The sequence below is a fragment of the Dendrobates tinctorius genome, unplaced genomic scaffold (assembly GCF_039654945.1).
Source record: "Dendrobates tinctorius isolate UK_male_01 unplaced genomic scaffold, ASM3965494v1 ptg000158l, whole genome shotgun sequence".
Lineage (NCBI taxonomy): Eukaryota > Metazoa > Chordata > Amphibia > Anura > Dendrobatidae > Dendrobates > Dendrobates tinctorius.
The window spans coordinates 11,351,711-11,365,532 of record NW_027361825.1 but is presented as its reverse complement, the minus strand read 5'-3'; the positions used below and the strand labels follow the sequence as shown (position 1 = coordinate 11,365,532).

The 13,822-nt window shown below is 44.4% G+C and overlaps 1 protein-coding gene across 4 annotated transcripts in view; it reads left to right on the top strand.

Moving 5' to 3' along the window:
• DDR1 (discoidin domain receptor tyrosine kinase 1) overlaps positions 1-13,822 on the top strand; it is a 101,447-nt gene that overhangs the window by 62,789 nt on the left and 24,836 nt on the right. For 2 of the 4 annotated variants that reach the window (XM_073548929.1, XM_073548927.1), the window contains exons 1-3: positions 7,737-7,890; positions 10,776-10,903; positions 12,299-12,401. In XM_073548929.1, the coding sequence (XP_073405030.1) occupies positions 10,822-10,903; positions 12,299-12,401 (185 nt within the window). In that variant the 5' untranslated portion in view covers positions 7,737-7,890; positions 10,776-10,821. Of the gene's footprint in view, positions 1-7,736; positions 7,891-10,775; positions 10,904-12,298; positions 12,402-13,822 lie in introns of those variants that run through there. The other 2 variants (XM_073548928.1, XM_073548930.1) reach the window with 2 other exon arrangements.

Genomic DNA, 13,822 nt, shown 5'->3' with positions numbered 1-13,822 from the left:
AGTTCATGAAGCAGAAGCCCCATGTGACTCATGTGAAGTAACTTGTCTGACAGGTCATGGGTCCAGGTCAACAGATGATTGCAGACTATTAGCTGGTTTCGATGTTAGGTACAGGTGAGTCAGGACTAGATGTTGGGTGGAAGCTTTCCAGTATTTGTAAGGCCTCGTGCACACGCTGAGTATTTGGTGAGTTTTTCGCTCAGTATTTGTAAGGCCTCATGGACACGCTGAGTATTTGGTGTTTTTTACCTCAGTATTTGTGAGGCCTTGTGCACACGTTGTGTATTTGCTGAGTTTTTAACCCCTTCCCGCCCCTTGATGCACCGTATGTGTCATGAAAACTAGTGACTTCCCGACCCCGTCACATGATCGGGGAGCCTACAGAGTCTGAACAGCCCGGGACCCTGGCTACCCTTAATCCACCCCTGACTGTGTGCATACATACATTACTGATCCTGAGGTACATCCTGTATTATACCCCAGAGCTGCACTCACTATACCCCAGAGCTGCACTCACTATTCTGCTGGTGCAGTCACTGTGTATATACATTACATTACTGATCCTGAGTTACATCCTGTATTATACTACAGAGCTGCCCTCACTATTCTGCTGGTGCAGTCACTGTGGACATAAATTACTGATCCAGAGGTACATCCTGTATTATACCCCAGAGCTGCACTCACTATTCTGCTGGTGCAGTCACTGTGTACATACATTACATTACTGATCCTGAATAACATCCTGTATTATACCCCAGAGTTGCACTCACTGTTCTGCTGGTGCAGTCACTGTGTACATACATTACATTATTGATCCTGAATAACATCCTGTATTATACCCCAGAGCTGCACTCACTATTCTGCTGGTGCCATCACTGTACATACATTACATTACTGATCCTGAGTTACAACCTGTATTATACTCCAAAGATGCACTCACTATTCTGCTGGTGCAGTCACTGTGTACATACAGTACATTACATTACTGATCCTGAGCTACATCCTGTATTATACTCCAGAGCTGCACTCACTATTCTGCTGGTGCAGTCACTGTGTACATACATTACATTACTGATCCTGAGTTACAGCCTGCTTTATACTCCAGAGCTGCACTCACTATTCTGCTGGTGCAGTCACTGTGTACATACATTACAGTACTGATTGTGAGTTACATCCTGTATTATACCCCAGAGCTGCACTCACTATTCTGCTGGTGCAGTCACTGTGTACATACATTACAGTACTGATTCTGAGTTACATCCTGTATTATACCCCAGAGCTGCACTCACTATTCTGCTGGTGCAGTCACTGTGTACATACATTACATTACTGATCATGAGTTACATCCTGTATTATACTACAGAGCTGCACTCACTATTCTGCTGGTGCAATCACTGTGTACATACATTACATTACTGATCCTGAGTTACATCCTGTATTATACTCCAGAGCTGCACTCACTATTCTGCTGGTGCAGTCACTGTGTACATACATTACATTACTGATCCTGAGTTACATCCTGTATTATACTCCAGAGTTGCACTCACTATTCTGCTGGTGCAGTCACTATGTACATACATTACATTACTGATCCTGAGTTACATCCTGTATTATACCCCAGAGCTGCACTCACTATTCTGCTGATGCCGTCACTGTACATACATTACATTACTGATCCTGAGTTACAACCTGTATTATACTCCAGAGATGCACTCACTATTCTGCTGGTGCAGTCACTGTGTACATACATTACATTACTGATCCTGAGCTACATCCTGTATTATACTCCAGAACTGCACTCACTATTCTGCTGGTGCAGTCACTGTGTACATACATTACTGATCCTGAGTTACAGCCTGCTTTATACTCCAGAGCTGCGCTCACTACTCTGCTGGTGCAGTCACTGTGTACATATATTACATTACTGATCCTGTATTACACTCCAGAGCTGCACTCACTATTCTGCTGGTGCAGTCACTGTGTACATACATTACTGATCCTGAGTTACATCCTGTATTATACCCCAGAGCTGCACTCACTATTCTGCTGGTGCAGTCACTGTGTACATACATTACTTATCCTGTACTGATCCTGAGTTACATCCTGTATTATACCCCAGAGCTGCACTCACTATTCTGCTGGTGTAGTCACTGTGTACATACAATACATTACTGATCCTGAGTTACATCCTGTATTATACTCCAGAGCTGCACTCACTATTCTGCTGGTGCAGTCACTGTGTACATACATTACATTACTGATCCTGAGTTACATCCTGTATTATACTACAGAGCTGCACTCATTGTTCTGCTGGTGCTGTCACTGTGTACATACACTACTGATCCTGAGTTACATCCTGTATTATACTCCAGAGCTGCACTCACGATTCTGCTGGCGCAGTCACTGTGTACATACATTTCTGATCCTGAGTTACATCCTGTATTATACCCCAGAGCTGCACTCACTATTCTGCTGGTGCAGTCACTGTGTACATACATTACTTATCCTGTACTGATCCTGAGTTACATCCTGTATTATACCCCCGAGCTGCACTCACTATTCTGCTGGTGTAGTCACTGTGCACATACAATACATTACTGATCCTGAGTTACATCCTGTATTATACTCCAGAGCTGCACTCACTATTCTGCTGGTGCAGTCACTGTGTACATACATTACATTACTGATCCTGAGTTACATCCTGTATTATACTACAGAGCTGCACTCATTGTTCTGCTGGTGCTGTCACTGTGTACATACACTACTGATCCTGAGTTACATCCTGTATTATACTCCAGAGCTGCACTCACTATTCTGCTGGTGCAGTCACTGTGTACATACATTGCTGATCCTGAGTTACATCCTGTATTATACCCCAGAGCTGCACTCACTATTCTACTGATGCAGTCACTGTGTACACAGATTACTGATCCTGAGTTACATCCTGTATTATACTCCAGAGCTGCACTCACTATTCTGCTGGTGCAGTCACTGTGTACATACATTACTGATCCTGAGTTACAGCCTGCTTTATACTCCAGAGCTGCACTCACTATTCTGCTGGTGCAGTCACTGTGTACATACATTACAGTACTGATTCTGAGTTACATCCTGTATTATACCCCAGAGCTGCACACACTATTCTGCTGGTGCAGTCACTGTGTACATACATTACATTACTGATCATGAGTTACATCCTGTATTATAATACAGAGCTGCACTCACTATTTTGCTGGTGAAGTCACTGTGTACATACATTACATTACTGATCCTGAGTTACAGCCTGCTTTATACTCCAGAGCTGCACTCACTATTCTGCTGGTGCAGTCACTGTGTACATACATTACTGATTCTGTACTGATTCTGAGTTACATCCTGTATTATACCCCAGAGCTGCACTCACTATTCTGCTGGTGCAGTCACTGTGTACGTGCATTACATTACTGATCCTGAGTTACATCCTGTATTATACTCCAGAGCTGCACTCACTATTCTGCTGGTGCAGTCACTGTGTACATACATTACATTACTGATCCTGTGTTACATCCTGTATTATACTCCAGAGCTGCACTCACTATTCTGCTGGTGCAGTCACTGTGTACATACATTACATTACTGATCCTGTACTGATCCTGAGTTACATCCTGTATCATACTCCAGAGCTGCACTCACTATTCTGCTGGTGCAGTCACTGTGTACATACATTACATTACTGATCCTGTACTGATCCTGAGTTACATCCTGTATTATACCCCAGAGGTGCTCTCACTATTCTGCTGGTGCAGTCACTGTGTACATACATTGCTGATCTTGAATTACATCCTGTATTATACTCCAGAGCTGCAATCACTATTCTGCTGGTGCAGTCACTGTGTACATACATTACATTTCTGATCCTGAGTTACATCCTGTAGTATACCCCAGAGCTTCACTCACTGTTCTGCTGGTGCAGTCACTGTGTACATACATTACTGATCCTGAGTTACAGCCTGTATTATACCCCAGAGCTGCACTCACTATTCTGCTGGTGCAGTCACTGTGTACATACATTACTGATCCTGAGTTACAGCCTGTATTATACCCCAGAGCTGCACTCACTATTCTGCTGGTGCAGTCACTGTGTACATACATTACATTACTGATCCTGAGTTACATCCTGTATTATACTCCAGAGCTGCACTCACTATTCTGCTGGTGCAGTCACTGTGTACATACATTACATTACTGATCCTGAGTTACATCCTGTAGTATACCCCAGAGCTTCACTCACTGTTCTGCTGGTGCAGTCACTGTGTACATACATTACTGATCCTGAGTTACAGCCTGTATTATACCCCAGAGCTGCACTCACTATTCTGCTGGTGCAGTCACTGTGTACATACATTACTGATCCTGAGTTACAGCCTGTATTATACCCCAGAGCTGCACTCACTATTCTGCTGGTGCAGTCACTGTGTACATACATTACTGATCCTGAGTTACATCCTGTATTATACTCCAGAGCTGCACTCACTATTCTGCTGGTGCAGTCACTGTGTACATACATTACATTACTGATCCTGTGTTACATCCTGTATTATACTCCAGAGCTGCACTCACTATTCTGCTGGGGCAGTCACTGTGTACATACATTACATTACTGATCCTGTACTGATCCTGAGTTACATCCTGTATTATACTCCAGAGCTGCACTCACTATTCTGCTGGTGCAGTCACTGTGTACATACATTACATTACTGATCCTGTACTGATCCTGAGTTACATCCTGTATTGTACCCCAGCGCTGCACTCACTATTCTGCTGGTGCAGTCACTGTGTACATACATTACATTACTGATCCTGTACTGATCCTGAGTTACATCCTGTATTATACCCCAGAGGTGCTCTCACTATTCTGCTGGTGCAGTCACTGTGTACATACATTACTGATCTTGAATTACATCCTGTATTATACTCCAGAGCTGCAATCACTATTCTGCTGGTGCAGTCACTGTGTACATACATTACATTACTGATCCTGAGTTACATCCTGTAGTATACCCCAGAGCTTCACTCACTGTTCTGCTGGTGCAGTCACTGTGTACATACATTACTGATCCTGAGTTACAGCCTGTATTATACCCCAGAGCTGCACTCACTATTCTGCTGGTGCAGTCACTGTGTACATACATTACTGATCCTGAGTTACAGCCTGTATTATACCCCAGAGCTGCACTCACTATTCTGCTGGTGCAGTCACTGTGTACATACATTACATTACTGATCCTGTATTATACTCCAGAGCTGCACTCACTATTCTGCTGGTGCAGTCACTGTGTACATACATTACATTACTGATCCTGTACTGATCCTGAGTTACATCCTGTATTATACCCCAGAGGTGCTCTCACTATTCTGCTGGTGCAGTCATTGTGTACATACATTACTGATCTTGAATTACATCCTGTATTATACTCAAGAGCTGCAATCACTATTCTGCTGGTGCAGTCACTGTGTACATACATTACAGATCCTGAGTTACATCCTGTAGTATACCCCAGAGCTTCACTCACTGTTCTGCTGGTGCAGTCACTGTGTACATACATTACTGATCCTGAGTTACAGCCTGTATTATACCCCAGAGCTGCACTCACTATTCTGCTGGTGCAGTCACTGTGTACATACATTACATTACTGATCCTGAGTTACATCCTGTATTATACTCCAGAGCTGCACTCACTATTCTGCTGGTCCAGTCACTGTGTACATACATTACATTACTGATCCTGAGTTACATCCTGCATTATACCCCAGAGCTGCACTCACTATTCTGCTGGTGCAGTCACTGTGTACATACACTACATTACTGATCCTGAGTTACCTCCTGTATTATACCCCAGAGCTGCACTCACTATTCTGCTGGCGCAGTCACTGTGTACATACACTACATTACTGATCCTGAGTTACATCCTGCATTATACCCCAGAGCTGCACTCACTATTCTGCTGGTGCTGTCACTGTGTACATACACTACATTACTGATCCTGAGTTACATCCTGTATTATACTCCGGAGCTGCACTCACTATTCTGCTGGTGCAGTCACTGTGTACATACATTACTGATCCTGAGTTACCTCCTGTATTATACCCCAGAGCTGCACTCACTATTCTGCTGGTCCAGTCACTGTGTACATACATTACATTACTGATCCTGAGTTACATCCTGCATTATACCCCAGAGCTGCACTCACTATTCTGCTGGTGCAGTCACTGTGTACATACACTACATTACTGATCCTGAGTTACCTCCTGTATTATACCCCAGAGCTGCACTCACTATTCTGCTGGCGCAGTCACTGTGTACATACACTACATTACTGATCCTGAGTTACATCCTGCATTATACCCCAGAGCTGCACTCACTATTCTGCTGGTGCTGTCACTGTGTACATACACTACATTACTGATCCTGAGTTACATCCTGTATTATACTCCGGAGCTGCACTCACTATTCTGCTGGTGCAGTCACTGTGTACATACATTACAGTACTGATCCTGAGTTACATCCTGTATTATACCCCAGAGCCGCACTCACTATTCTGCTGGTGCAGTCACTGTGTACATACATTACTGATCCTGAGTTACCTCCTGTATTATACCCCAGAGCTGCACTCACTATTCTGCTGGTGCAGTCACTGTGCACATACATTACATTACTGATCCTGAGTTACATCCTGTATTATACCCCAGAGCTGCACTCACTATTCTGCTGGTGCAGTCACTGTGTACATACATTACTGATCCTGAGTTACATCCTGTATTATACCCCAGAGCCGCACTCACTATTCTGCTGGTGCAGTCACTGTGTACATACATTACTGATCCTGAGTTACCTCCTGTATTATACCCCAGAGCTGCACTCACTATTCTGCTGGTGCAGTCACTGTGCACATACATTACATTACTGATCCTGAGTTACATCCTGTATTATACCCCAGAGCTGCACTCACTATTCTGCTGGTGCAGTCACTGTGTACATACATTACTGATCCTGAGTTACATCCTGTATTATACTCCAGAGCTGCACTCACTATTCAGCTGGTGCAGTCACTGTGTACATACCTTACAGTACTGATCCTGTACTGATCCTGAGTTACATCCTGTATTATGCCCCAGAGCTGCACTCACTATTCTGCTGGTGCAGTCACTGTGTACATACATTACATTACTGATCCTGAGTTACATCCTGTATTATACCCCAGAGCCGCACTCACTATTCTGCTGGTGCAGTCACTGTGTACATACATTACTGATCCTGAGTTACATCCTGTATTATACCCCAGAGCTGCACTCACTGTTCTGCTGGTGCCGTCACTGTGTACATACATTACATTACTGATCCTGAGTTACATCCTGTATTATACCCCAGAGCTGCACTCACTGTTCTGCTGGTGCCGTCACTGTGTACATACATTACATTACTGATCCTGAGTTACATCCTGTATTATACCCCAGAGCTGCACTCACTATTCTGCTGGTGCCGTCACTGTGTACATACATTACATTACTGATCCCGACTTTTGGGGGTTATAAATAATGGGGCTGAGCTTGTACGTTTTGGACACAGGTTGATGCTGGGAAGTGAGCACAGGAAGGAGCAGTGAAATATAAGGACAAGTCTGGATAGTAAGAAGCAGAGGAAAGAGTGTGAGAAATGGAGATGAGAGCAGTGAGAGAAGGAGTTAAGGAGAATGGAGGGAGGGGAGCAGACACAAGTGAGTGCAGCTCTAGGTGGAGAGGAGGGATCTGGGGAGGAGGAGGAGGGAAGAGACACAGTTTAGTTTAGTTCCTGTCTGTCCCAAGGGAGAAAACCCCGAAAACATGCCACAGTGTGAGAGGACCTGGACACAGGTAAGTAGGAAGGGAGCCCAGAAGGGGGCAGAGCACAGTGGCTGCAGGGAGGGTCAGGTGCATGAGAAAGGGGGCTAAAGAGAAGACAATGGAGAAAGTGGAGAAGGGAGAGGAAAGTGACATGGCCGGTGTGTGCCTGCAGCACAGGTGCTCAGATACAAGGGTGGAGGATTTGCAGAGGACGCCGTGTGTGCCTTCTCCGACATGTCCTCACGTGTACATTATATGGTGACGGTTCAGGGTTCACGGTGGTCGCTCGCCGCCATACAGTGTCCCCTATAGATACATAGTCCACACAGTGGCCATACGCGCCATGACGTATGGAGCCTCCGCAATGACAATTTTTGCCGTATGTTTTGCCATTTTTCAAAAAAAAAAATTGTGAACTTTTGAGATTGGGATTGAAAATGTGTATTATTGTCGGAAAAAAAGACTAAGAGAAAAAACCGTGTGTCCAGATCCATAATGGTCAGGGGAATATTGGGGCACATATATAAAGTGTTGTACGTTTACGGAGTGCCGCCAGCCGTATGCAGTCATGGGCCGATGGACCGCCACAATCTACCACACAGCAGAGCGTTATCCGACATGACCGAGGTATGAACAGAGCCCGAGGTGCCTGCAGATTTATTCCCATGAGAGGGTTATAATGACCCTGAAATCCTGACGTCATGCAAGGAGTTGTGTCACAACAGCTGTGCGGCGGCCACAAGCTGCCAGGACATGCTGGAAGATGTTGGGTTACAACAGCTGGGAGCTATAAATGGCCGATCACTGCTGTAACGGCCTCTTCCATCGCTGGATTCATCAGCATATACATATTACTGAACCTGGCTGAGATGGGATATAGCACGGTGCCATCCACGTGTATGTGTCTCCACTTCCTTTTGTAAGCAGAGGCTTAATCTAGACTTGGATCTAATACAATGGTTAATACAGTCTGGTTGCTAGGGTTACATTTAGTTGTCTGGCAAAATATCACCTAGCAACCAGATTACATAGGTTGGCATCTGGACGAGGACAGGGTTTAGGGTCCTGTACTATAGTCCAGAGCTGCATTTACAACTCAGAGCTGTAATCGTCCAGTTTTTTTTTTCATTAATATTGGCATGTTTTACCCCAGCCTTAATGAGTGTGTGGGAATGAGATGCACTGAATTCATTAAGCGGCACACACAACTTCATGAATTCGGTGCATCTTATCAGTGGCAGAACTGTTACTCTGGTCAGGGACCGGAGTAACTTTTCTGGCATAAGAAATGCTGCCACTATTGATGGATTTGATGGGAAGGTGTAGACACGCCGTGTCCCACCCTGCTCCAACTCTTCCTTAGCGTCACGCATTTTGGCAAAACTGTCCAAAATTTGTTTGAAAATGACAAAATTCACCAAATGTTTGCACAATTTTACGCTGCGTAAGAATTTTGCAACTTTACATAATGTTTTAAGCCGTTGATAAATTGGAGACAGCCACAGCCTTTACTCCAGGCGCTGTACATTAATGTGATGTAGTGTATGTGTCTGTTGACAGGCTTGCTGACTGTTTCCACTAATATCCAGCAGAATTCACGTCTGCATTGAATCAATATGTAAGATCCAGATGTGTCTATATTGGATCAGTGTGTGCACTCTTCTATAAGTTCAGGGTCTTTACGCGAGCGTTAGCTTCTCTGCAGAATCCATAACCCAAGGTGCGACCTCCAGAACAGGTTTGGAAGGCTGCGTCTACCTGAACTAGTCTGTCTGTTCCTTGTGTTGGTTTTCTAATGATCCAATTCCTGACATACATTCCTGGAATGACCTTTGTGCTTCCAAACCCTACAATATCTTTTGTACATGATGACCACTGCACCAGGCCACTGAACCTTTCAAATAGGTATCATTTGGTGCATTTAATTACTGAGCCGTTACCATGAATTTCACCTGGGTCACCAAGTAATGTGTCATCTCTGTGAGTATATCTGTGAATCTTCTTTCTGTATAGCTTCTATTATTGCTATATTTTCTTACTAAGCCATCTCTATCAGTGTCAGACTGTACGGTATATGTTCTCACTGTGTCACCATCATAAGTGCCGAAACGTAAATCTTCCTATTGCAACTTTTATGAGCTTGAGACCGTGCATCATCTCTCTGACGTACCAAGCTTTCCAGTTGTTTTGACTGTGACCATGCATTTTCTCATGGAGCCATTAGTTTTAGTGCCAGACTGGGTATTCTTACGCTTTGTTAATTATTGCTATTAAGCCATTTCTGAACGTAGCACAATATAGCAGCATATAATAACCTCCATGAGTACAAGAAAGTACATACAACATACGCTGTCCATACTTATCAGATGTAACTGTAAGGCAGGATCATCTAATGTGTATGGAGGCCTTCCTACTTTCTCAATTGTAATTGTCAGGGGAGATAAGGATCAGGCAGCTGGATTTCAACAAGCTTGATCCCTTTGTTCTTGGTGAGATACCTTGCATCCAGTGGAGTCTGGAACCTGCTTACCACCCATTTCCCATTGTGAACTAAATTCAGGCTCAGTGGGTCTGAGCATGCATGTGTATGGGGAATCTGGCAGGTTAGCTTCAGTTTCTGTCTGATATATATATGACTAGCTTAAATGTTAATTCCCAACATTACAAGTTTTCACCTATCCACAGGATAGTTTACAAGTTACTGATCGATGGAAGCCTGACCACTGGAATACCCACTGAGCCGGGTATCCTTAATCTGAAATTCCTCATTAAAATGCAGCGGTGTCTGTGCATGCTTGGCATTGCTCCATAAATTATTTAGACTGCCAGAGAAAGTCATTAAGCTGGACTGTATGTATTATCTCACCGTGCGTTTCTAGTCTCTGACTGTAATACAGAACGCTTCATCTTCGCAGTGAGAAATATGGATCACAATTTCACGAGTTGTCAGTGACAGAAGATATGAAGATGGCATCACGTATTGTCTTCCTATGTCTTCTCGTTGGCTCCACCCTGGCCGAACCAGATGCTCATTTCGATCCATGTAAGCGTAGACTGGGTCTTCTAGTTCTGGTAAAATTAGTGAGGGAGTGAAAAACTTTTCAGCAAGGACTAAGGCAGAGCAGACACAGGGGTCCTCAACCATTAGACTACACATAGTCCCTCCCAAGCACTTGGCGCCAGGTCCTGGAGCACTGAATCACTGGGTAACTAGGAAAAGAGCACACTTCAGATAGTAACACTCAACCACTGGCTATCAGAAACTAGGGGAAAAAGAACCATTGGACCTCAGGGATGGGGATACACAACCACTAGACCACACACAGTAACACTCAACCATTATTCTTCAGGAACTGGGGCAATGAACCACTGGACCATAGGGATCGGGGTCCTCAACAACTAGACTAGCCTCCAACACTAGGGTAGACATAGTAACATTCAGGAACTGGGGCAATGAACCACTGGAGCCTATGGTCGGGGGTCTTCAAACACTAGAGTAGATATAGTAAGGTTCAGAAACTAGGGTAATGAACCACTAGAGGCTAGGCAGGGGGGTCCCAATAACTAGACTACTCATAGTCTCACTCAAAAATTTGGTGAAGGAAATGGGGCGGTGAACGACTGGAGCATAAGGATGAGGAGCCTGAAACACTAGAGTAGACATGGTAATATTCAGGAACAAGGGCAATGAATGACTGGAGCCTAAGGATAGGGAGCCTCAAACACTAGAGTAGATACGGTAACATTCAAGAACTAGGGCAATGAATCACTGGAGCCTAGGGATGAGGTCCTCAGACTCTAGAGTAGACAGAGTTGTGTTCAGGAACTGGGGCAATGAACCCCTGGAGCATAAGGACGGGGTCCTCACCTACTAGACTAGACATAGTAAAGTTCAGGAACTGGAGCAATTAACAACTGGAGCTTATGGACATGGGTCCTCAAACAGTAAAGTAGACATAGTAACATTCAGAAACTGGCACAATAAACCACTGGAGCCTAGGGATGGTGGTCCTCAAACACTACAGTAGACATAGTAATGTTCAGGAGCTGGGGCAGTGAACCACTGGAGCTTTCGGACAGGGGTCTTCAAACAATAAAGTAGACATAGTAACGTTCAGGAACTTGGACAGTGAACCACTGGAGCCTAGGGATGGTGGTCCTCAAACACTATAGTAGACATAATAATGTTCAGATACTGGTGCAATGAACCACTAGAGCCTAGGGATGGTGGTCCTCAAACACTAGACTACACATAGTAATGTTCAGAAACTGGGAAAATTAACCACTGGAGCCTAGGGATGGTGGACCTCAAACACTACACATAGTGATGTTAAAGATGAACAATGCACAGTAACTTCTGAGCTTCCGTGACTTCTCTACGCAGTTTTGCGCACCTCATCCTTGTCTCCAAAATTTAAGACATTTTTACTATCTGCAGCTACTTGCCGGTATGCCTTGGGAATGCAGGACAGGACTATCCCTGATGAGGACATTACTGCATCCAGTGCATGGTCAGACTCTACTGAAGCCAAACACAGCCGGTGAGTAAGAGCTCCCAGATCATGCTCTGCCTCGGTAGCTGGATTTTGGGAAAAATGCTTTATTGCAACCAGTTTTTATATATATATATATATATATATATATATATATATAATGGGAACTGCAGCCTGTGGCTCGCTAGCTGTTGTAGACCTACAACTCCCAGCCTGCAGCTGCCATGGCATGATGAGATTTGTAGTTCCACAACAACTGGGCACAGGTTATGGTGTAGACCACTTGCCCACCATGAATTCATGAGTTGTCCTTTGCAAATACAGGTTGTTTTTTTTTAGTCCTTGTAGTAACATCGCGACCGAGGATAGTAACACTCACCCGTTTCCACACACATCCCTTCAAATTCACACACATTTCCCTGGAATGAAAGCTTCCATGGTACTTTCACTAATACGACTCAGAGGAGAGGAAGAGATGACATCAAACAGGAGAGTAGCGGGAGGTAATACGGTGCCGTCACCCAATCCTCACATGGCCGCCACATGTTACATGAAACGCTCTTTGAAGAGGATGTAAATTCTGTGGAGATAACGTTTAACAGTATCCAGCGAAGCTTTTAGATGTTCTGATTGAGGCTTCATCGCCGACCAATACCACATGGAGTGGCGGCCAAATTTGTCTCTGCTGATGGGAAGCTGGGAGACAACCAATATGGCTGCCGGGAAATGTCACGTCATGCAGGGAGGCATCCCCCCTAATTACAGATAATTATGTAGGACTTTCAGGGGGCGCAACATTGAAGTACAGACGCAGTGTAATATTTCAGTTCATTACATTTTTTACCTCCTAAATATTCCACCTTCATCTGTGAGTTATATTATAGAAAATTAGAAGGAGCCGCAGCAACTCTATGACCAACTAGCTGCACACAGCCTTACATCACCAAGCACATTGCCGAGCGTCGGATGGAGTGGTGTAAAAACACCACAACTAGTTTCTGGAGGAAACGCGTCCTCTGCAGTCACAGATCACACTTCTCTATCTGACGTCTGATGGACGAGTCTGGGTTTGGTGAATGCCAGCAGAACGTTACCCACCTCATTGCATTGTGCCCGATGTAATGTTTGGTGAAGAAGTTATCATGAGGGTGGTTTTCATGGGTTCCACTCATCCTTTTAGTTCCAGTGAAGAGAAATGTTAATGCTTCAGCACAGGACAATAGGGAAAACTGTAGATTCCAGCTTTGTAGAAACAGTTTAGGGAAAGCCCTTTTTAGTTCCCCATAAAGAAGGTCCATACAGATGAGGGCTGGTAACTTCTCCTTCCATGGAAGTCTTCATATAGAGGCTGGACAGACTGTCTGAGATGATTTAGTGAATCCTGCATTGAGCAGGGGGTTGGACATGATGACCCTGGAGGTTCCTTCCAACTCTAACATTCTATGGTTGGTGGAAGAACCTGATCGGAC